The sequence below is a fragment of the Canis lupus genome, chromosome 2, assembly GCF_003254725.2.
Source record: "Canis lupus dingo isolate Sandy chromosome 2, ASM325472v2, whole genome shotgun sequence".
Taxonomy (NCBI): domain Eukaryota; kingdom Metazoa; phylum Chordata; class Mammalia; order Carnivora; family Canidae; genus Canis; species Canis lupus.
The window spans coordinates 55,821,765-55,845,319 of NC_064244.1; the positions used below are offsets into that span (position 1 = coordinate 55,821,765).

A 23,555-nucleotide genomic window follows, 5' to 3' on the forward strand; every position below is an offset into this window, starting at 1 on the left:
GGATCCCCGGGGGGCTCAGCGGTCTGCCTTCAGCCCAGGTTGTGACCCCGGGGTCCCGGGATCAAGTCCTGCGTCGGGCTCCCTGCATGGAGCCTGCTTCTCCCTCTGCCTGTGTCTCTGCCTCTCTCTCTCTCCCTGTCTCTCATAAATAAAATAAAATCTTTTAAAAATATAGAAGAGTACACACATTATAGGCATATAGAGCTCAGTGAATCATCCAATGTAACACACACCCCCCGGGGGGGTACCCGTTTATTTTTAAATTCTCCACAATCTTATCTTCAGGACATGCTGTCGAGGAAGAACTTGGAGTCGCCCATGGAGCCCTTCCACGTGCTCTTCCGTTCCTGTGTCGCAGGGCGGGATCAGCAGCTGCAGCCTCCTGGGCTCGTCCGAGCAGGTCCAGCTTCCGGGACACGATGGACACGAGGGGCCCGGTTGGCAGCTGGTGGGCTCAGCCCCGTGACTCACTTCTCCTCCACATTCCTGGACACACGGAGCAGGTCGGAGGGCATGCCTTGAAACCCAGGCCCCGCCACTCCCTTGGGCAAGTTAGATAATCTCTCCAAACCTGTTTCTTCAGCTACAAGGTGCAGGTGCTAATAGTGCCTCCTCGCAGGGCTGCTGTGGGGACGGAGCCAGGCAATGGGCACGCGGACCTTTACCACGACCCCGTGCAGGGAACACACACTCATGTCCAGAGTCAGCAGATGTAGGTCTCCCAGTGGTGCTGGCTAATGATGGCGCAAGCCACTGGGAGGCTGCTGTAAGCGAGGCCCAGACCTCAGTGCCTTCTCCTGGATTCATGGGGTTATTGAATAGTCCTCTTAGCGAGTACGAACCCTTATTTTGTAAGTAGAGGAGCTGAGGCTCAGAGATGTTGAGAAAGCTCGGCATTCCCCACACTGGCTGTGAGGACTAAGAAACGCTAAGCACGTCCTTAGCGTTGGCCAAGCACAGCGTAACACTCCATCGATGGGACTGTGGTTTAAAGGGACCCTTGGGGGGATCCCTGGGTGGCTCAGCGGTTTGGCGCCTGCCTTTGGCCCAGGGCGTGATCCTGGAGTCCCGGGATCGAGTCCCACATCGGGATCCCTGCATGGAACCTTCTTCACCCTCCCCGTGTCTCTGCCTCTCTCTCTATATATATGTCTATTACAAATAAATAAATAAATAAATAAATAAATAAATAAATAAATAAATCTTAAAAAAAAAGGTCTGCTTCATTAAAAAAAAATTTTTTTTAAATAATAAAGGGACCCTTGGGGGCCTCTGGGGGGCTCCATGGTTGAGCATCTGCCTTCGGCCCAGGGCATGACCCCAGGGTCCCGGGATCAAGTCCTGCGTCGGGCTCCCTGCCCAGCAGGGAGCCTGCTTCTCCCTTGGCTGTCCCCCTGTTCATGCTCTCCCTCTTTCTCTCTGCCACATAAATACATACATAAAATCTTTTAAGATTTTTTAAAGATGAAGTGACCCTTTGATTATTCACCAGAACGGATGCTGTGCAGTTGCCAACCACCTACCCTTCCTTTCATCCTTACCCACAAAATCACCTTTCTCAGCCCCCTCTGGTTTCTTTGGAAGCCCACGTGACCTGCTTGTGGTCAAGAAGCGGGTGTAAATCTCCCAGGGGGGTCTTTCGGGGAAACTTACTGTCTCAAGAAAAGGGAAGAGCGTCGTCGGGCACGGACTCCCGCCAGTTGCCACTGACTGGGAAGCCCATGTGGGGCCTTGAGCTACAGCCGCTCCCCTGGGGCGCGAGAACCGAAGCCCGTGCCCAGGACGGCCACGCTGGAGCAGCCCCGCAACCCAGCCTTCCAGCCCTGGACCCAACGGCTTCATCCCCTGGCCTACCCGACCTCGCTGCCACCCAGGGTCTTCCAAGCCGATCCATCTGATGTCCGGGTGAAATGAAATTTCCAAATTAAAGATCCGGAGTCTCTTCTTTGCTGCAACCTGTCTACACATCCCCACGGAGATGGTAAAGGAACCGCAGGGGATGACAGGTAACGCAGCCATCTCTCTAGGAATCGCTCTCAACGCCTCCGAAGATTAATATCTAGGCTTTTGCTGAACGTCCAAGCCCCACGTGTCAACTCCTAGCTGCTAACTGCCCCGTCTTCCCTGTCGGATGGCGTGTCCGGTGTCAGCAGCAGGGTTTGTGTGGTCGTCAGCACTGTGCCCTTGGGCTTGGCCCTAGACCAGGCTCCCCAGCGTGGAACTGGACGCCCCTCCTGTGAAACCTGAGGCATCTGCTCCGGCATCTTGGGCAAAGTCCAAGGGCTGTAATTGCATCCTGCGTACTTGTGGGCTCCTAGAGCTCTAATTAGGTAGCATTTATTTTCCATCCAAAAAAGATTATGCCAGGGCGCCTAGGTGGCTCAGTCGGTTAAACATCTGCCTTTGGCCGGGGTCATGATCCCGGGTCCTGGGATCGAGCCCCACGTCAGGCTCCGTGCTCGGGGGCGGGAAGAGGGGGTCTGCTTCTCCCTCTCCCTCTGCCCCTACTCGTGTTCTCTAATAAATAAAACTCTTTAAAAAGAAGCAAAACCAGAAAGGATTATGCCTCGCGTTGCTCTGCACATTAAAACAGCAGGGGGCCCAACCCCAGTGATAAAGGGGCAACTTACTGTGACAGGAAACGAGGCCGAGGCTGAGGCGTAAGGATCATGTGTTTACACAGAGCCTCCGGGTGGCTTCCAACCAGGAGCTAAGTGCATCAAGGGGCTCCACGTGCGGTTTCCTGTGCCGTTACAGGGAAATAATATGCACGTATCTCTACTTAGTTTGATGACTTCTAAGGCTCGTCCGATGAAAAGGGGACTAAACTCCAGCTCCTCCTCTTACAAGCTTTCCTGTCAAAATATAACCCGCAGGAGGACTCTAAGAACTATTCCCTCCATCTAGTCCCCGCGCTGTCTCATCGTCACCTGGTACGTGGCTTTTTATATCCTACGCTAGGAATAACCCAGAATGGAGGTGTTTTGCACTGTCGCAAGAAATATCTTACAAAAAAAAAAAAAAAAGAAAGAAAGAAAGAAATATCCTACAAGGCCAAAAATCTTAATAGCTCAACACGCAAAACTGCTTTCCTGAATGGACATGCCTGGACAGTGAAAGAAACACGTCGTGTGAAACGATCCTCACTTTCATCAAACTGCAAGAGGCACACGTTTCCAGTAGATTAAATCATGTGGCGTTAAAATAAAGACTCACACACACAATGAAGAGAAAATCTCTAATAATTTATTTGACCTTCAGTTTCACATTGTGAAAAAAAAAAAAACAACAGTTTTACAAAACTTCAAAAACGTAGTAGCAGACAAGCACACATGAACATGAACACTTCAACTTACACAGAGTTCTGTACGTGAACCACATATTCAATAGCCAAGCGAGGGATATTATTCAGCTCTAATCACTCTTATTCAGACAGGTGTCAAGCCCAGAGAAAAGGGGGCTACACAATTATACCAGAAGTGGAAGGCTGCCCTTTGTTATCGGTTTCCACAGCAACCAGTCCACAGAATAAGAAGAACCTTCTCCGTCTTACGCCAAGGTTTTTGTGCGCGCTGCGCCGTGAATCGTATTTGCTTCAAAGTGGGGGACGTTTCACAGGGTGAGAATGGTCAAGTAGCGAGCCCAAATGCCTACATCAATTCAAAGAGCGGGAGTCCAGAAAGTTCCCTGCAGGCTGGAGGCCCACCCCGGCCACGGCTCCCTCCGGCTCGCACACAGTAATTAATAGAGGATTCAAGGACACGCCACAACTTTGAAACAGCTGCAGAAAATTCATCCTGCTTTCAGAAGTCACGCAGCGACACACACATCTCGGCAGATTTGCATCATAAACTAGAGCGCCGTGGCTGCCACAATGTGACGCCGCCGCCGCCGCGCCGCCGCCGGGGCACAATCGGACATCTGCATTGCTTAGAACACATCCAGGAGCGGGGAACTGACTGCTGGAAGAGTATTGTGGCGCTTTCATTCCAAGGGCTCATTTATTCTGGTCCAACTGTAGCCCACTTATTCATGGCACGAACGGACATGTGCAGTTAGTCTGAAGTGTCCAGGTAAAGAGAAATGTTAAGGATTCATCGGTCACTAGACAATGCAAACACACTCACGATGTAGAAGGTTATCATCAGTCTAAAGCCCTATTTTCTAAAACTACAGCAACGTGAGAAACATCGACGAAAGCGGTGCGAGTTGCAAACTCCGGTGTTCCCCAGGCACCTCTGGGCAAGCACCAAGCTGGGTCTAGCACTAATACCTACCACGGCACGAGTTAGTAAACAAGCACACGAACTAGCAAAGAATGTATTCACAACAGGTCCCCGACCGTCCATCCCGGGAAACCCCTCACCAGGGGCCACCGGCTCGCCATTCTTCGGTGTTCACCTGGCCAAACGCGTCACTCTTGTGCACCGAAGAGTTCTGTTCTAGAGACTTACCCAAGGGTGAACACGCAAGTGTACATTGTACCAACGTGAACGTGGCCTCGGAAAACTTCTACCGCTTGCTGGATCGCACATCAAGAAGAGGGAACGATGAGTCCAGGGCCAACCGATCTGGCGAGGGAGTTAATGTACGTCTGTGGCAGCTCAGCTTTTTCCTGTTGAACTGTGGGTTTGGCAAAGCATTCTCACGGGGTAATAAATAAATAAATAAACTTTGGACAATGCCTTTACCTGTGCCCTATATACAGAACTAGTCCATAGAATTTTCCAGGATTTTAGGATTATTACACAAAGGGGAAAAAAAAACTGCAGAGCGACTTGGTCCTTCCTAAATTTCAGTAGCTGAGATGGAAGTAGGTGAATCAGATGGGAAGGAACACGGTCAACTGAAGACGTGCCCCACCCCATGAGCCATCAGCATGACCAGAGCCCATGAAACCCCATTAGTTAGAAGTCCGTGAGTCTTTAAAAAGTGTCCTTCATGCTTTCTCTACGTCTACGATGTCATTCGTTTCCGACTTATACTCCTTCCCTGTCTTGACATCTACGACCCACCCCCCCGTCCCAACCCACCCTCCAGTTAAACTCCAAATTTTAACTCCCGAGTTCTCATTTTCGTGCAGCAAAGCACTTCACAACAGCCACGAAATTGTGCAAAACATACAACCATTCACACGCTCCCGTACACGCGAAGACAATCGTAAGCATTGTTTCAGCATGCAGGCGTCGGACAATAAATAGCTAAATCTATAACAAGTTTCTTAACAGCCGAGGGAGAGTTTAAAGTCACTTATAAATAGAGAAAGAACACCTATGCGCGAACGTCGGCGTTGTTCGGAGCCTCGGGGCGCCAGGCCTCCGTCTGGGCCCGCAGCCGGGCCTCACCGGGCGACAGCAGCTGGCAGGAGGCTCGGGCTCGCTCCTCGGAGAGGTGACAACCGTTGCAAATTTTACACATAAATGGTGGAGCCCATGGAAATCAAAAGCTGAATATAGTACAGCAAGGGAAAGGCCCGGCTTTCCTCCGCCCGTGAGGGGCCGATTAACGCGGACATTAATCCACAATTACAGGACAAGGACTAGATCACAGGTTCACTCGTTCATGTTAACGGCGGCTCCTGGCGAGCCCCGCCCCCCACGTCCAGCCAGGGAATGTACAGGTGGGGGTGTTGCTCTGGGGTCCGGGAGCAACTCCTCCTCCTCCTCCTCCTCCTCCTCCTCCTCCTCCTTCTTTCTTCATTACCTTTGGCGTCTCCAAAGTACAAATCTCCTTCTGTCTCACCGAGCGACGGAACAACCTAGAATGGAGGGGGAGAGACAGAGTCTCGTTAGGACCCTGGACACCAAAGGGAAAGAGACCATGACAATCAGGACAGAGCTGGCCAACTGGCTCGTGCAAGCCCAGACTACAGGTTCACGAGCAAGCGTGCACAGACCGGGTGCGTCCCCGAGCCGCGTGCACACACGAGCGTGGCCCCGGGAGGACCGGCCCGTCTCCGCTCCGCGCCAGAGCACAAGTGTGCCAACGGTGCGGCTCCGAGGTGCCAGCTTCTGCTTCCAACACCCCTGCTTCGTCTGTGGCTGAGCAGAGCACCGTGCAGCCCCCTGAGGGGCAGGCCCCCCTTGGCCGCCCCGCAAAGGGCTCCGAGTGCAGATCCCCCACTTGTACAAGGCACAGTAACCCGCCCACCGAAGCACATCTCTGCTGTCCAAGTGCCACAAGTCCATCTCGCTCCCTTCCAGCGACACCACAGGCCGCCCCAGCCCACGGCTGGAGCCTGTCCACACTCGGGACGTGCCGGCCAAGGCACGACTGCCAACCTGCGGGATCCACCGCCGTCAAGCGAGCACGAGCATCAAGTGGAGCCACAGGCCTGCGCGTTGCGTGGGACCAGCTTCCCCACGCGGCCCCTGCCCATCCCGTGGACCTGATTTTCCACGGGTAAGTGCAGCCGCCTCCGCCCCCCACTCACGCACCAGCCGCCCACAGACCCCGTCCAGGCCCCGCGCAGGCCCCCAGCCCGGCGCCGCTGCGAGTGCAGACAAAGGGCGTTCAGGAGGGGCCGCCGGTCACTCGCAGTTCTCCTCCCTTTTGTGTGTTCAGAGTCGGATTCATTTCATTAGTTGGTTCCTTTGGCAGCTTCCTGACGGCGACTCAAGGCTCCGGAGGCATTCCTCAGGCCTGTGTCCGCCCCCAGCCCCGCCTCGGGCACCTAGGGCTCACCAGCAGGCCAGAGGACGCGTTTGATAACTGGAACAGTATCAGCGTTCACAGCAGTGCATCCTCCAACGGAGGGGGGGGGGGGGACTCTAAAAAAAGGGAAGAGGCAGAGCACAGGGAAATCCGAGGGCCGTCAGGTTGGGGCCACACGGCACCACAAAAATGGGAGCGTCCTCAAGAGTGATTTCCTTCTTGTCCTTCCCACCGACACAGCAGCAGGAGACAGTTAAAATCCCCCCTGGTGAATGAGCTTTTAGACCCAGGGAAACCTCTTGTTAACACGTATTAATTCGGTTAGCACCCACGTCTGAGATCAAAGAGACGTTCCGGAAGTCTCTGCAGCTTACGGCTGAAACCTGCACAGCACCTCTTTTAAGTCACCCTATCCAGCTTAAGTGTTTTAACACTATATTGTGTGTAGAAAACTTCAGAAATTTACACCAACATTCTCCCTATGGGAGACCGCAAGGGTGGCTTTGATGAGGCCCACACCGCCCTTAAAGAGGCCAATGCGACCCTGTCAAACTGCCCTGTTCGGGGCTGGACTCCGACGGGCGGCACCGGGGCTGGGGCTGCTGCACCTACGACCTAACACTTGATCTGCTCGGTTCCCAGGGCCCAGAAGTATGTGATTAGGATCAAATAGCCAGGATGGGGCGAATTCGAGCACCAGACAACATCCCCTGGGCTGCGTGGGGAGGCACTAAAAAAAACGAAGACTAGAGGTAACAAGTGGGTGGCAGTCAGAGGAACCGCACTTCCCCACCACACGCGAAGCTAATTCCGTGGCAGGCCGAGGTCTCAGCTGAAGAAGGGAAGAAACCTAAGAGTGTCGAACACTTAACATGGGCCAGATGCTGGGCAGCGTGTTCTCTCCCCTTTTCTTCCCTCATTTATCAATGAGCCCGGGCCTGAGTGGGGACAGAGCGTGCAGAAGCCCTAGTGCAGCACAGTCACGGGACAAAGGAGGGGTCTGAGTCCAGAGGGTTCCAGACGGCACCCCGGAAACCCAGACCGGGATGCACCGTGGTCTTTCCCTGCCTCGGCTTCCTTCCTCCTTCCTTCCTTCCTTCAGTCCAAAGATGCCAGCCTGTCCACGGCCACCATCGCGCCAAGGGCTTGGCTCTCCTCTGCAAATATAGTCAGTTCTGGGCTAACACCGAACTCAGTGTGCTTTTAATTGATGCTTTTGCCCAGAAGGTTCTTTAAACCTGCTTTAGAGGTGAGTCATGCACTCATATCGCAGATGAAATAACCACGTTCAGAGCATTTGTTTACTCAGGATTACTGAGATGCCAGCAAGGCTGCAAAAACCAGTTTGGTGTGGGACGCCGTCAGCACAGTCACTCCCCACAGGAGGTTTCTGACTGTTCCAGCTCCTCTGAAGGAGTTTCATTCCAAGGTTACATCCTATTAGCAAGCTGTGCTAACTCTAACAGGCTGGAGGAGACAACTGAACCAATGGAAAAAACAAAAACAAAAACAAAGATTCATTGTCAAAATGAGGCCAATTTTAGTGATGTTCGAAAATGAGCTATAAGAAAGGTGGAAAGGAAAGACCAATGAGTCGAAATCCCTCTTTGCTCAGCTCACAAAGATCCCTAGATTTCCGTTTTCCCCTCTGAAAGTCCTCTTGAAAAAGTATGACACAGGGAATCCCCGGGTGGCTCAGCGGTTTAGCGCCACCTTCAGCCCAGGGCGTGATCCTGGAGTCCCGGGATCGAGTCCTGCATCCAGCTCCCTGCATGGAGCCTGCCTCTCCCTCTGCCTGTGTCTCTGTCTCTCTCTCTATGTCTATCATAAATAAATAAATAAGTCTTAAAAAAAAAAAAAGGCAGAAAAAAGAAAAGTGTGACACATACTCGGATCACAGAGCCAAAGCTTCCCAGGCAATGGGTTAGTTTTCGTTGTGCTTCCTCCAAAGCAGAGTTTTAACTTTATTCTCTTATTATTAATAACAAGCCCGCGAATTACCAAAGCCAATCAACACGTTCCACGTGCTCGTGCTGCCCTCAAGACATGCTTAAGTGCTTCCTGGGGCCAAGAGCAAGGATGCTTAACGGCAGCAAAGCGGCCATTAGCTTCGCGAACACTGAACTGCGTCGGCCTATTAATTATTTGAGCCAAGAGTATTATATACTCTTAAGCACACAAGACGACCATTATGGACTCAGATATATGACACAGAAAGACGACTTTTGTTCGCCCTGACAAAAGGGTCAGCCTGTCTGATTAACTCTGAAAGGCTGCAGTGTAAGGCAGTCTGGATGGCTCAGTGTGTCCACGCATCAGACAAATTTAAACAACGCAGGTGTAACCTTTTACGAGCAGAGACCCCGGTTTCCTTCTGAAGTTAATAAATGCCCTAAAGGGGGCTATTTTTTTTGTTGAGGAAAAAATTTTTAAATAAGCGATAAATAATTGGAGAGAAAACAAACTAGGAAAAAAACTTAAGCATTCCGGTTCTTACACCCTCCTTCATTCCAGAAAGCATTGAGGAATCGAAATTTGAGTATCAACCAATATCTCCTGGGGTGATAACCCGTAGGAAGCTCAAGTTTGTTAAGAAGCAGTTCAGCAAACGCTCAAGCGCTTCCACTCTGGAGCCTGAGCCCCCGGGTTGGTTTCTCGACCCGCTCCTCCACCTACGAAGCTCTAGGACTTTGGGCAAGTCGCTCAACCTCTGTGCACCGGTTGTTCCCATCCCTACAGTGCTCTAGGAATAGTATCTCGCAAGGCTGTTGTCAGGATCAGACGAAGTGACCCACGGAGCCCCCGGCCCCAGGTGTGCAGGGAGGCCCAGCAGAGCCTGGCTGGCATTATTAACCTAAGGCACAAGGCAGGGGCTCCCAACTGGGCCGCACAACAGCATCATGAGAGAACCCCCTGGCGATGCCCGTCCCAGATCCCACCTCTGGGACGGGCAGTTTTGAGATGCTGGTTGGGAGACGCGGGGGCTCAGCCAAGGCTGGGACCCCCGGCTCCAGTTAGGGGCAGGGCCGGGCAGCTGCGGTCGACCCCGGTGCTTTCCATTCTGGGGAGCAGGGTGTTTGACTTGAATAGTTCGGGGACTACCTCTGCACCGGTCACTCTCACTCTTGGAGGGACTCGCGCCGCTCAATTCCCCGCATACTCACCCGGGACCACTCCTTACCTCACGCTCATCCCCCGAAGGGCGCCGCGCTTAGGAAGGCAGGTGCTTCCAGGTGCTGACGAACGCAGTGGGGATCAGCGAGTACGGGACCGTGGTTATGCTGTTCCACACATCTAACGTGGGGTCGTAGCAGTCCAGAGTCTTGCACCGCTGGATGCCAAAGTATCCCCCGACCACGTAGAGTTTGTTTCCGGAGGCCACAGCGTGGCAGCTCATGCGCTTTGCGGTCACGTCTCCCACCTTGGTCCACTGGTACGTCTCGCTGTTGAATTTGTAGGCGGAGCAGGCCGAGAACTCGGTGTCCCCACCCATGATGAAGATCTGGTTGCCCAGCACAGCTGCAGCCGTGTAACGCCAGGGCTGGGGGCAGGTGGCGGGCACCGTCCACCTGTTCTCACACTGATCGTAACACTGAACCTTAGGGAGCTTGTCATGACTGACGCTGGTACCTCCGAAAGCGAACAGCTTGAGCTTGGCGCTCACCACCGCCGCGTTGCTGACACCTTCTCGGAGTGGGGCCACCATGGTCCACTTGTTGGTCGTGGGGTCATAGTGTTCTACTTGCTTTAGAGAGACGGAGGGGGAGGCCGGGAGGCAGCCCGTTGCGGCCGTGTGCCCCCCGACCACATACAGGCAGTGCTTCAGTTCGGCAGAGCCGTGGCCAAACCTGGCCACCAACATGGGGGCGGCTTTGGACCACTCCTCGTGCAGGGTATCATACACCCAGACGTCTTTCGAGACTCCGTTCTCAGACCCCCGGCCCCCGGTGATGTATACTTTGCAGCCAATTGCACACGCGCTGAATTCTTTTCTTGGGCTGGGAATGTCGGCCTTGGGGATGATCTCTTTGGCCTTCTGGTCTACCAGATACAGCTTATCGCACATGAAGGTCTGCCCTCCCAAGAGGAACAGAGCGTGGCCGGTTTTCCGAGGCCGGGCACAGAGGCTGGTCACCACGCCATCGTTCTGCAGGATTTTTAGTTTGCACCTGATGGCCTCTTCCACTATCTCCTTGCTCTTTCTCTGCTTGGTAATGAGTTCCTCCATGGCCACGTTCTCCATGAGGTAAATGGCGGGGAGGAGGGCCAGCCTCACCGTCTGCAGCAGCTCTGGGAGGTAGCAGTAGCGCTTCTTCAGGTCGTAGCTGATCCAGTTAATTGCAGACTCGTACACGAGCCTTTCATCTTCTGTCTCCAGCTCTTCGCTGGACAAGAGCTGCACCACCATGTCCTGGGGCAGCTGGAGGAAATCTTCGTTCTTCCTGATGGTCTGGAAATTGCTGAGACACATTCGCCAGGAGAGTTCATAGAGCTTCGTGCACTGGTGTGCGTCGGAGAGCAGCAGCATGCCCAGGCAGTTGGTGGGATGCAGATTCTTTTCTAGGAACTCGGCGCACGCATCCCGGATGTCCTGAAACTCCAGCATGTCGCCGGCTTCCAGGAGCGACTCTGCGTTTTCTTCATTGATGATGACCCGCGAGGAGTAGGCGTAGTCAAGGAGCAGCTCCAGGACCTCCGGGTGGATGGAGTTGTCGAAGTTGACCTCGCTGTCCTGGCTCTCCTTCAGGCCGCCGCTGAACATGGCCTCAAAGTAGCGGCTGCACGCGGCCAGCACGGCCCGGTGGCAGGGGAAGGTCCTGTTCCCCGCGTGGAGGAGGACGTCGGTGAAGAGGCGCTGCTGGCGCAGAAGGTTCAGATGCGTGAGGACGCTGTCGGCGTAGGAAGACTTGTGGAACAGGTAGATGTTGATGGAGCCGGAGCTGGCCCTGGACTTGCGGTTCTCGTGCACGCTGACCGACATTGTGTTTCCTCTCCTAAAACCAAGACACAGCAAAACAGGCCATTGAACGGGGGACGCTCTCGACGTTCAGAACAGCACAGCAAAGCAAACAAATGGCTGTGACCGGAGAAAACACAGGGCTTTGCCGTTAGCCTGCAGTAATGGGCAGCCCTTCCCGCAGAGCCACAGACACCACCCAGCAGCCAAGGCATCTCCCTGTAATGCTGTTGAGCTGCTCGAGCACTGTTTAAAAAAAAAAAAAAAAAATCACGGCTCGGAAGCAGGTTCATCTTGGAAAACCTGACTGCCAACTTTGAGGAGACTGAAGTCCTTGAGAATGTAAGACGGCAAAACCCCAGAGGAGGGAGGTCTGACTCGCAGGGCTCCCGGTCCTCGTCCAGCTGATTCACTGCAGGCCACTTAGAATGCCAGCCTTCCAGCTCTCGTAACGCCGGCATGGGCACCAGCTCTCATGCCCTATGCAACATAAAGCCATGTGTAAAACAAATACCTACTAATTAATTCCATCAAGAATTCCTTTAGTAAGAGCCGGTGTCTCTGTGTACCACGGTACATGGGAGACGTAATATTAGGGTCATAGGCTTAGGCCAACTCCTTCCAAGATCAGATCTTTATTAAAACCTTACAAATAACTTCTGGCCGACAACGCCACCAGGACAGGGCCCTCAAACAGCACCAACATAAACATTACCATATATTGATTAGCAGGCTTTTGTGAAAACACAGAACAGACTCTGGCCACAATCACCACCCATGTGTCTTGGCTCTGGACAGCTTCCAAAATGAGGATTTGCACACATAAAAGGAAGAATATTTTGAGCAGCCTACTCATCACTGCTGTTTTTCTGTTCTTCCTGCTTTATATCAATTCTTGGAAAACCAGTTGCAAGAACAAAGGATCTATCCGTCCCCCTCTTCGGATTGAACAGTGAGTGCATCACCAGGCTCATTCTCACGGACCTGCAAACACCGCCACGTGCAGGGGGGGTTCAAAATGCAAACACTGTTTTATGTAAGTCAAAAGCACACGCATTTGTGCTCTTGTGCTAGGGCCACCCTTGTCTTTATTTGCCAAGTAAAGTCCTTTCCTCCAAATTACTGAAATCATAGCAAAATCTAATGCTGTCTTTGGCTTTCCTCAGTAAGTCAGCTGTAGGTTCAGGATCTGGGAAATACCTGTCACCCATCTTCAAACACTGAATCACATGCTTTTTTTTTTTTTTTTCTTTTCTATCCTTCTGTTACTTCAAAAGAATAAAGCCTTCAAGAACCTGCCCGTCAAAGGGTTCCTAAGGAAGCTGTTTATGCCAAGAGGCTAAACTGTATAAGTTACAGTATCTGTTCCAAACTCAGAACAGCTAGTTCTTCCAAGCGGGCCTCCTTGTTGTTTCCTTCAACATTCCCTTAGTTATTTCTTTTCAATCTATATTGCAGTAATTGCTAATAAACAGAAATGAGTGACTCTCCACAAATTCAAGGGCTAGATACCAAGCGGCACTTCCCGACCAGCTGTGGCACAGCACGGCGCACAACAAAGGCGGGTGCCAGATGGGCCCGTGACACACTAGCCACACAACATTAGGTGATGCAACTTGTTTTCTTTTATTTGGGGAATGTAACTTTTCATTAGGAGTAAACATGGCTTTAGTGGAAGAAAGTAAGTAACAATGTCCTTAGAAGACAACACCAGTGTCCACTGCGGCTACTTCAGGACAGATAGACGGGCGGTGAGGAGCCAGGCATCCCCCTTATCTCAGACAAGGCCTCTACCGTCCGGTGTGTGTTTACGAGGCCCAGAACCGTCGACCTGACACCAGGGGAGTGCACCAAGTTTCCAAAGCCTTAGCGCACCTATTAGCATCCCTGACACCCCACCTTGAGAGCTGTGAAGTCATACATTCAATCTGAGGTACTCGAGGAAGATTTTAAGCCTAAACCTCACAAGAGGTCTTTTACATCCTCTGATGTCTTACCTAGAAACTTCAATCACTCCAAATGAGTTCTGCTTTCTTTTTCAAGCTAACGCTTCCCTCCCGAGCTGCTTCTCTCCAAAGCTGCCTTGTCTCAAGCTAAGAGAGGACACGCCTCTAACTGAAGCATGAGGCTCCTGGCACAGGGCACGTGAGCACCAAAGTGCCCGCAGAGAGTGTGAACCACAGTGGGGCCCAGAACATGTTTCCCAGAGCATCGAACTCCAGACAGAGTGAAACAACATTCACTGAGGGGGGGGGGGGTGGCGGCCTGGCTTACACTGAAACAGTTTGTTAAGAAGACCTCAGGATACAGGATCTGCATCCCTATGCACCCTGTGTCTGAGCTCCTGTACTTTGCAGGTTGTCCCACAAAACCAGGAGGAAGAGAGGCTGGTTAGCCTGTCATCCTGGACACCGCCCCGATAGAGAAGCGTGTCACGGGCGAAATCCAACCTTCTCGCGGCAATATTTGCTTAAAATGAAAGGAAAACTTAGAGACCCAAGGGACACAACTTGCCTTCCGGTTTGAAGCTATGCAGACATCAAAATATCGGCAGGAGCCCTTTAGGCAGTCCCTGAACACACCTTCGGGCGAAAAGGAATCCTCCTCTGGCATTTCTTAAGCCCCCAGAGGAATAATATTTGCGTGCCGGGGAGACAGCCTCCCCCAAATGCACACGCACACTTCACCCGCGTCCGCAGAGGACACGGGGCAAGGGCTGCCGGTGCCCCAGCATCGAGGGGGCTTCTGCACAGTGACCTGGGGTCACTCGGGGCTCCCGGCTCGGGCGCGGCTCCCCGCCTGCGGACCGGCCACGGCCCGGGCATCGGGCATCGCGGGCATCGCGGCCGGGACACCGGGGACCCGCCCGGCCCCGGGGCGGACCTGCGGGCGGCGCGAGGCCTCAGCCGGCGACCCGCGCCTTGGGGGCGCCCACGGCCACGCGCGGCTGCGGAGCGGACGCCGGTCCCGGGCGAGGCCCCGTTCATTCCCCGCGGGGAGGGCGCCCTCACGGGCGGGTGCGCGCCCCCCAGTGCCCAGGCCCCGCGCCCCCCGCGCCCACACCCCGCGCCCCCCAGTGCCCACACCCCGCGCTCCGGCCTGGGGGCGCGACCTGCGCGGGCCGCGAGGGACCCCGGGGCAGGACCCCCGACCCCGACCCCCCCGACCCCCCGAGCTCCGGGCGCACAGCCCGGCGGCCGCGGCAACAGGTCCGCGGGGCGGGGGCGAACTTACGGCGGCGGCGCGCGGCCAGCCGGGTCCTCGCCTGGGTCACGGGCGCGGGGGCGCGGGGGCGCGGGGGGCGCGGGGGGCGCAGCGCCGGCGGCTGGACTCGGGGTGCGCAGCGCCTGGGCCGCGCCGCCTCCTATCCGGCTGCGAGCAGTGTGCGCCCCGCGGCCGCGCGCCCGCCTATAAGCGGCGGGGAGGGGAGGGGAGGGGCGGGGCGGGGCGGGGCGGAGGGAGGGGGAGGGGGGAGGGCGCGGATGCCGGAGTGACACCCGGCGAGGGAGGAAGCCAGTGAATGCCGGCCGCCGGGGCGGAGGAGGAGGAGGAGGAGGAGGAGGAAGGGAGGGGAGGGGGAGGAGGGGGAGGGGGGGGCCGAGCCGAGCGCGCCGGGAGAGGAAGCGGGGGCGGGGGCGGGGGCGGGGGCGGGGGGAGACAAAGCGGCCCCGCAGCTCGCAGCTGCGCTCCCCGGGGCCGCGGGGGGAGGCCTGGCGCGGCCGGAGCCCAGGGTGCGCCCGGGAGAGGGGGGAGAGGGACGCCCGGGGGAGGGGGACGCGGGGCACCTGGAGGGCCGGGGGGCGGGGGGCGCGACCTCGGTACCCACCCGGGGCTCCGGCGGCCGCACTGTGCGGGGCTCTCGGGGCGCTCCGGGCGCAGGGGGAGCCGCCGGGGGAGCCGCCGGGGGAGCCGCCGGGCGCGCACCACGTGCTCCGCAGCCGACCGCGGCCGGAGTCCCCGCGACCCGCTCGCAGCCGCGGCCACGCCGCCCGCCCGCCCGGAGCAGCCCCGAGCCCCGGAGCCCGTGGTGCGGCGCGGAGGCCCCGACGGGACCCGTGACCCGCAAGGCGAGCGCCCCCGCGCGGCCGCGCGCGATCCTCGCAGCGAGGCCGGGGCTGCCCGCGGCCCACGGCTGCTCGGGGTTACTACACGAGTGGGGGGAGCCGAGGCCCAGCTCCAGGCCGCGGGGCAGGCGCGGGTCTGCAGCTCCGCAAGGCGTCCCCGGACCCCCCCCACCTGCCGGGCCCCCCCACACCCTCCCACCCGCCCCCACTCCTCCCACCGGCCCCGGGCCCCCCCACCCCCTCCCACCCACCCACCCCCTTCCCTCCCACGACCAGGTGCAAAAGTGGTTCAAGCTGCTGAGGCCCCGCTGCGCCCCAGACGCGGCCCTCCCCACGCGGCCCTCCCCGAGCCGGTGGGATCTCCCGACCCCACTTTACTTTCCACCCCGGCCCCGCCAAGGAGCGCAGGGCCCTCTGAAGCCCTGGTCCGCATCGGCCGGCAGCCTCCCCAGGGGTCTTGGAGCCTGTTTTGTGTTATTTTGCGTGCGGAGCCCCCAAAGGAGGGGACGGCGGGCTGGGTCCTGGGTGAGAATCCTGGCAGCGGCTCTGGGGCTCGGCCGGGAGAGGAGCGGCCCCCGCAGGGCGCCCTGTGCTGGGGGACACGGGATGGGGATGCCCGGGAGGCCCGATGTGTGGGGCCGAGGACGAGGCCGAGGACCCGGTTCTGTGCAGCCAGCGCGCATCTGCCTTTCAGGCCCGTCTCTGGGGAAGCGCCCTGGGCCCGGTGGGGCCTTGGGAGGCCAGGTATTCGGGGCTTCCTCTGGGGGAAGTTCTGTGTAAACGAAGAGATCAACACTTTGTCCTTCTAGGAGGAAGTATTTCTTTCCTAAACCTCCGGGGAGCTGCACCTAGAGGATTCTGCTGAGAAATAAAACACCGTCCCAGCTCGCTGGTCGGGGGAATTTTGTCTCCGGGAGCCCCTGAGTCAGGAACAGGGCATCCGACTCACATCTCCACCACCCGGACACCGGAGTGTCCCTGACCACGGGGACAGCAGCGTTCACTGCTCCTTGCGGGACCTTGCTAAGCCGCAGGGATGCTCAGCACGTTCGCTCCTCATCCATCGCTCCTGATGCCCTTTTCCTGGTCTGCTCTCACGTTGCCATCTTTCTGGGCTTTGAGAGAAGAGAAGGGGGGAAAAAAGTTGTAGCTTTGGGAAATCTTGAAATGTATTCAGTGACCTTACACGTTTGCTTCGTCTGCCTCAGGGAGATAAGCGATGGGAGGCAAGGGAGAGAAATTAGCTTCTGGAGGCCATAAACGTGGAAAATCTCTTCCTGCTGAGGGATATGGGGACTAAACTGGCATCTTGGGGGAAAGGTGCGTGCTCTCCATGACCTACAAACCGCGCTGGTTTCCTTGAGCCAACGTGTGACAGGCTTTCAGGCCCGTGTGCACTCCTACTGTTAGTGTGCTTCCCGTCACAGCGACTCAAACTGTAACTGCCCAGCGTCGCCCACAGCTAGCCAGTCCTAAAGTGACTCTTATCACTTCCTCGCAGGGTGACAGGGTGAGCAGGTCGTGAGCGTGCACAGGAAGAGGTCTCTAGACAGCGCTGTGACCAAGCCGGACAGCCGGACACGTGGCCGATGTCTTGAGGTGCAAGCAAGTCAAGAAGTGCTGTGGGTCCGTGTCGCACGATGGCCACCACCTGACTCAAGATGTTAGGCCGGTCCCGGGGACCCCTGGGAGCTGGTCTTCGCCTCTGCCTTGTGACACCAAACCAAGGTCTCATTTTTAATGCTATTAAGAAGCTGTGCCCAAGGCTTTGGCCTTGTTATCTCCCTTAACAACGTTATTTTGTTTGGCTGCAAAATAAGCAGCATGGGGTTAAATGTATTAGCTGCCTTCAAACCTAATTTATCTTCATTCCTTCCTAATTTACACTCGGGCTGAATTAATGAGAATGATTTAATTAACACAGTGCGACCACGGTACCAGGGATAGGACAGCTCAGGGGATTAGAGCAGACAGTGGGCCAGGCAGCTGCCGTCCAGCCTCCTGTGGTCCCCCCGAGGCCCCACCCGAACTTCACACACACCCGTCCCTGCCCTGCCCGCCTTCCAAGTGTCTTCTTTGTTCTTTGATCCACTTCCTGAATCTGTGTGAGGAAAATGGCACTGCCTTCCTTCCTCGGGTCACGTCCGCCGGTCGTCAAGGCTGTGGCCTGCAGAATCGGTGCAGCAGGGAGGCCCGGTGCTCTCCCTCCTGTGTCAGGTTCCCGCGGGGAAATGGCCACAGAGCCAGGGACAGACTCCCCTGGCTGCACTCGTCCTGGGATCAACACCAGCGGAAGGAGCGGGGGCTTCTCGGGGATGCCTCTCAGCTGAGGCCCTGGCTGGAGCCGAAACACCCCTCAGAGTTGCCCCCAGGAAAAGTGAGAAGGCCCGGTTGTATGAGGCTGCCTGGGCCAGTTCCCCAGTACAGGCTCCCCAGGAGAGGGACCAAGGCCTGGGTCCAGTGGCCCGATCCCACAGAGTCCTCAGCCCTCCAGGGACAGGGGCCCAGGGCCTCCTGCTGCCCGTACCCCCAGCAGCTGGGCGGGGGGGTGTCTAGTCTCCCTGGAGGAGTGAGGCCATGGGCGCAGGGCCCCCTTCGACACTTCCTCTAACAGAGAATCAAACCTAGAGAAATGAGACCTCAGCTCCTACCAGCACACCTCTTACCTTAAAAAAAAAAAAAAAAAAAAAAAAAAAACAAGGAAAACTGAAGAGCAAGGCAGTCGGTGCGAGAAGCTCTCCGCATCGGGTAAGTCAGTGTCTTTCTCTGGGAACAGACAAGAAGTCTGAACAGACCGTTTTCTAAATTTTGATTTGCCACCTTCTGTATTTGTCTTTTTAACTGTATTCGTGTTAAGTGTTTCTTGTGATAAACCTTGAGAATATTCTTGAAATGTGACCGTGTCGTATTTTAAAACTTCAGTTGCTTCCTACACACATGATAGGGGTTTCGGGCGTTTTTGTGAGTTACTCTGGGTTATCGTATTACTTTTTAATTTCAAATTCCAGTTGTTCGTGGCTTATCTATATGGAAAAAATGGATTATGACTTTTTTCCAGATTGATTGATTTGAGAGAGAGGGTGTGCGAGGCAGGGGGGTGGCCGGGAGGGGTGAGGGCTGGATCCCATGCCCCTGAGATCACGACCTGAGCTGAAACCGAGAGGCAGTGGCTCAACTGCCGGGGCCTTGCAGGCGCCCCTGCATGATGACTTTTAATAGAAAATCGTGCGTGGACGTGTATTTGTGTCCTTTCCGAGCCGAGCCCGCATCCTGCTGAAGTCCCCCTCGGAGTCCTTGCAGCAGGAGCACCCCATCCCTCACCCCATGCCCCCGTCCAACGGTGCGGGCCGGCTTGCAGGGACACCGAGGGTGCTTCAGAGCTGCCGCCGGGGCACGGAGCTATGCGGGCTGGGGCCTCTGGGGCCCAGCACAGTCACCTTCACGGGGACACACGTTAGGGTTAGACTTTTAAAGCAGCATTTATTATTTTTTCTCTGATTATGAAAGCAACACATAGTAGTAATGTGGAGGAAACCCAGGAAAGTAAAAGAAAAAAATTAACCACAAACTTGCCATTTGGAAGACAGTGATGTTTGGCATTTGGGTTCCAGTCTTTTATAGCCACATAGTGTCTTATTTTTAGCAGTTAAACAGTTAAGGGCAGAGACTGGAGTTGGGCTGGATTCCTGCTTCTGCAGCGCTGGAGGCCTGGGGCCGGGCCCTGAGCAGTCTGGGGGCAGGTTCCGGTGGCGGTGGCAGGAGGCCGGTGGCGGTGGCGGGAGCACTGCTCGGGCATTGTCTTGCTGATCAGTGAGCTGGCAGGTGCAAGGCCGGCTTTCCTGGTTCCCTCCTGAGCCGAGCGGAGAGGAGAGCCCAGAGCGCTAGTGTGACCGCCCCACAGCGTGTCCTCCCCCTCGAGTCACTCGAATCCTGTTCTCACACGTGCCCAGTGGCAGTGGCTCAAGGGACACTTCCTGTCCTGAAGGAAGTTACAGACGCTCTTTGGAGTGTCTGGGATGTGCCTTTGCCTCCTTCCACCTCTCGTTGATGGTTGATGGTTGCCGTCTTCCCGCTTTACACCGGGGCCCTGGGGCTTCGGGGGATGATGCAGCAACAACCCTTTACTCTCCAGCAGCTTAAGAAACTAAGGTGCTGCAGGCCCCGGGGGGGGCTCAGCAGTTGAGTGCCTGCCTTCAGCCCAGGGCATGACCCCGGGGTCCCGGGATTGAGTCCCACATTGGGCTCCCCGCAGGGAGCCTGCTTCTCCCTCTGCCTGGGTCTCTGCCTCTCTCTGGGTCCTCATGAATAAATAAATAAAATCTTAAAAAAAAAAAAAAGAAAGAAAGAAAGAAACTAAAGTGCTGCAAAGGGGAAAGTATTTAAGAAGTCACACATTTTTTAAAAAGCAGCAGCTAGCTATATTTAGAAGAGGGTGGCCCATCCAAGACACAGCCTGTGTGGAATACAGGCTCCTACCTTTTCCTGCCCTGAAGATCTCGTGGGGCCACTTGACAAAGGCTCTCTCATATCTATGAAAATCACACCCGGCCTCTGTGATGTGTGGCTTTTCACGGCCCAGGGGCATCTTAACCCATTCCCCACCCCCTTATTCTCCATAATCTTTGAGTGCCCCAAGGCTCCTGGATCTAAACTCTTAATTTGTTCTAAGTAATTACATTAAAGAATTGACCGTTGTTCCAAGCACTGAAAATGAGGGTTTTGTTTGGCCTATAGGCCTTGCTTCCAGGGCAGGATGCCAAGGCCCCGAGCAAGCCCGGGCACGAAGACGGGACCAGAAGAAGGGACCTTTGTGGTCCAAGAGCTCGTACCTTCAAATGAATATTAAAAGGATTTTATGGCCCTCTGTGAGCATAGGCTCTAGTCACTTACATACAGTTCAGCTGGGACAGGAGTCTGGAAGAAGAAAAAAAACCCCAAGAAGCTGCAAGTTAACATGACCAGCATGAAGAAAGGATGAAAGCAGACAGACGCCAGAGCTCCCACCACTGGTTCCCTTCGTGACTTTGAAGAACTCACATACACCTGAGTACACAAACGAGCTGAAAGACTCACTATTCCCTTACCTGAGGCTACCTGAAGATATTTAAATATCGGAAGGAAATGGACCTTCAAACAATCACAAATCAGTTTACACGCCCACAGTGATCTTGAGAAGTTAGTGGTTGCATCGGGCTGTGCAGCAGATACTCATTTACAGGCGTCCTGTTGGTACCGGGGCCGCGGCATCCTCCACTCGCACTAGGCTTTCAGCCCACACGGTGATTTTACACTTTGTGGGCCTGGCCTGCCGTCCACGTCCTTGTATTTGCATTTTGAATGTGTCGTTCCGACTCTGAAGCCAAGGAAAGAAATCACACACAGAGAAACTCGAGAGCAGTAGGGGAAAGAACATCTGCCGGCCAAAACGGAGCTCAATTTCTGTCACCCTAGCAGGTGCCAGTCTGGGGTGCGGACCGCCTGGGTGGTGAAACGTCGTCTCCAATTGCCATTTTTCACCCAAGGATTATAAATAAAGCCATTATTGCCTCATTAAAAGCTGACCTGTTTAAAAAAAAAAAAACAGCAAAGTGGCTCCTAATGACACTGGCCAAGGGAAAGGCCTCACACCTCTGCTCCCAGCAGAGACTTGAGTGCCCGGGAGGTCACGGGGACCCCAGCTCCTCGACACCGGGCGCCCATCTCTTGGCTTTTCGGGGTCCCGCGTGATGCCTAAAGCGAGCACCAAGTTGCACTTTGATTTTTCAGATGGTGCTTGCAGAAAAATCCCCGGTCGGTTTCAAAGAACGCATGCTCTCTGTTGCGCTTGCTGTGTTTTTTCAAATCCCATACACGATTTTGCAGGATCTCAAAAATGCCTAAAGTTTGTCCAGTATCAAGTTTTTGTGTGTGTCCCGCTGCAGACAAAAGGTTGTTCCTGTTTCCTGTCGGTTGTTCCCCTGCGGCCCCAGCAGCCAGGAGGAGTCGGAGCTTGTAGCTCGGCGGCACCGCGCAGGGTGATCCCGCAGCGCCCCCTGCCGGCCGCGCTGGGAACGACGCCCCGGGGACCCCAGCTTGTAGCTCCGCGGCCACAGCGCAGGGTGGGTGACCCCGCAGCGCCCCCTGCTGGCCGCGCTGGGAACGACGCCCGGGGGACACCGCGTGCGAGGACCGAGCCCAGGGGACGAGGGTCGCGCATGCCCCGTGGCCGCTGCGGGCGGTAGTGTCGCGGGGATAATAGAGGAGGAAGGAGGGGGACCTGCAGCCGAGGGCTCCGCTTGTGCCGCCATGTGGCCGTGGGTCCCTCGAGCGCTTACCCAGACTCACCAAGTCGCATGTGTAAAATGCGTAGGCTTTCTGTAGGTCAATCACACTTCAGTGAAGTGGGCTGTTTTTTAAGTAAAAAGGGTTTTTTTGTTATTGTTGTTTTAAGTCCCAACATGTGGAAGAAGAGGAGCGTGGTGCGTGCGCAGAACGCGCCGGCGCCCTGGGCCTGCGGGGAGCATCCTCGCTGCGTTCTCCGTGCAGGGCCCCGTGCGGCAGGGATGCTCTCGCAGCGATAAGGGTGACAGGAGACCTGCCGTTTATCTAGTCCTCCCGGCGGGCGGCCGTCGCCTTGATCCCACAGCAACCCTAAAAGACTGAAGGTCTGAAGCGGGAACCCAAAGCGGTTCGCACCCACCAGAGCTGAGTCCCCAGCCCTGACCCCCGCTGCCTCCTCGGTGTCCCTGATTGACTAGGCCTCTGTTGTCCCATCCCCGGAAGGCCCGCTCTGGGCACCCGGCCCCCAAGCAGACTATTTACAAGAGAAGAGGAAACGAATCACTTGGTTGGTTTGCTTTGTGTTGACCGGTCTGATCAAGGTGTGACAAGTGAGAAGCTGAAATCAACTGATTAAAATCATGTGGGTTCCTCTTAATCAATTTTTAGCCTCTACCCATAGTTGAAGTGCCGCACCGGATCACCCTTTCATCCGGGCACGCTATACCCACTGGACCTTGCGCATCAGCTCAAGCAAAACCAAGCAAAATCATGTCCTAATCCGGTTTTCCCTTTTAAGTTTAGTGCAGACGTAGTTTCTTAACCGTGGAATGAAGCACTGTTTCCCTGGCCATGATTCAACTCCAAATGTCGGCGTCTCATCTTCTGCCCGCCGCAGCGTCTGCAGTCCAAACGTCTGGGGGAGCTCCGGGTGTCCTCCTGGAAGGATTCGGGAGAAAATGCAATGGAAAATAAAGGAAGTATTTAATCCCTTGGCTGCATGCAGCAACCATGACATGATGGGTGAAAACCCAAGATACACAGATTATGCGAAAGTTTGAAATCTTCGTGTTGCACAACAGTTCGCAGATGGGAGGGATATCGTCAGTGAGGAGGTCTGGAGCCTCCTGGAGCATGTGATGGTGTTTTTCAGGCCTCGAAGAAGCCCAGCACAGTAAGATCTCAATCACGTAGAAGCCAAGTCACTAGAACGATAAATAAAACATTTTTCTTATCCTGAACTTTTAAAGCAAAAATTCTAAACAAAAGAAAAGATGTCCTTGTTGGAGTTTTCTTTAAAAAGTAAACGATACCCACCTACATAACAATCAGTAATATCTAATATTTTTTTAAAAGCAGTAATTTAGGGATGGTACTGACAGATGTGGACTAGAACAACTGCCCCACGCGGCTGTCTCTGCATGGCGGGCACGCTGGGAGGGCTTACTGAACAGGGGACGGCTGCCCTTCCTCTCATCTTTCTGTAGTATTTGTGTATCCATCTGTATTCACTACTTCAAGTAACATTAGAAATATATATATATTTAAGATTTTATCAGAGGTACAGAGAGAGAGAGGCGGAGGCACGGGCAAAGGGAGAAGGTTCCATGCAGGGAGCCTGA

The 23,555-nt window shown here is 55.2% G+C and overlaps 1 protein-coding gene and 2 long non-coding RNA genes across 3 annotated transcripts; 1 reads left to right on the forward strand and 2 right to left on the reverse strand.

The window, feature by feature from the left end:
* Positions 1-3,224: 3,224 nt before the first annotated feature.
* Positions 3,225-14,992, reverse strand: ENC1 (ectodermal-neural cortex 1). The gene is made up of 3 exons (XM_025447370.3): positions 14,846-14,992; positions 9,836-11,648; positions 3,225-5,758 (listed from the first exon to the last, which is right to left on the reverse strand). Exon 2 carries the CDS (start codon positions 11,633-11,635, stop codon positions 9,866-9,868), a length of 1,770 nt encoding a protein of 589 aa, XP_025303155.1. The 5' UTR covers positions 11,636-11,648; positions 14,846-14,992; the 3' UTR covers positions 3,225-5,758; positions 9,836-9,865.
* A 941-nt stretch (positions 14,993-15,933) lies between these two features.
* Positions 15,934-18,562, forward strand: LOC112660484 (uncharacterized). Its single transcript, XR_007407169.1, has 2 exons — positions 15,934-16,995; positions 17,177-18,562. It is a non-coding gene; the product is annotated as an uncharacterized LOC112660484 (long non-coding RNA).
* A 573-nt stretch (positions 18,563-19,135) lies between these two features.
* Positions 19,136-21,672, reverse strand: LOC125753298 (uncharacterized). The gene is made up of 2 exons (XR_007404798.1): positions 20,760-21,672; positions 19,136-19,995 (listed from the first exon to the last, which is right to left on the reverse strand). It is a non-coding gene; the product is annotated as an uncharacterized LOC125753298 (long non-coding RNA).
* Positions 21,673-23,555: the final 1,883 nt, after the last annotated feature.

What these genes read in the sequence shown, in the direction of transcription:
- ENC1 (XM_025447370.3), bottom strand. Translation starts at nt 11,635, where the DNA reads ATGTCGGTCAGCGTGCACGAGAACCGCAAGTCCAGGGCCAGCTCCGGC.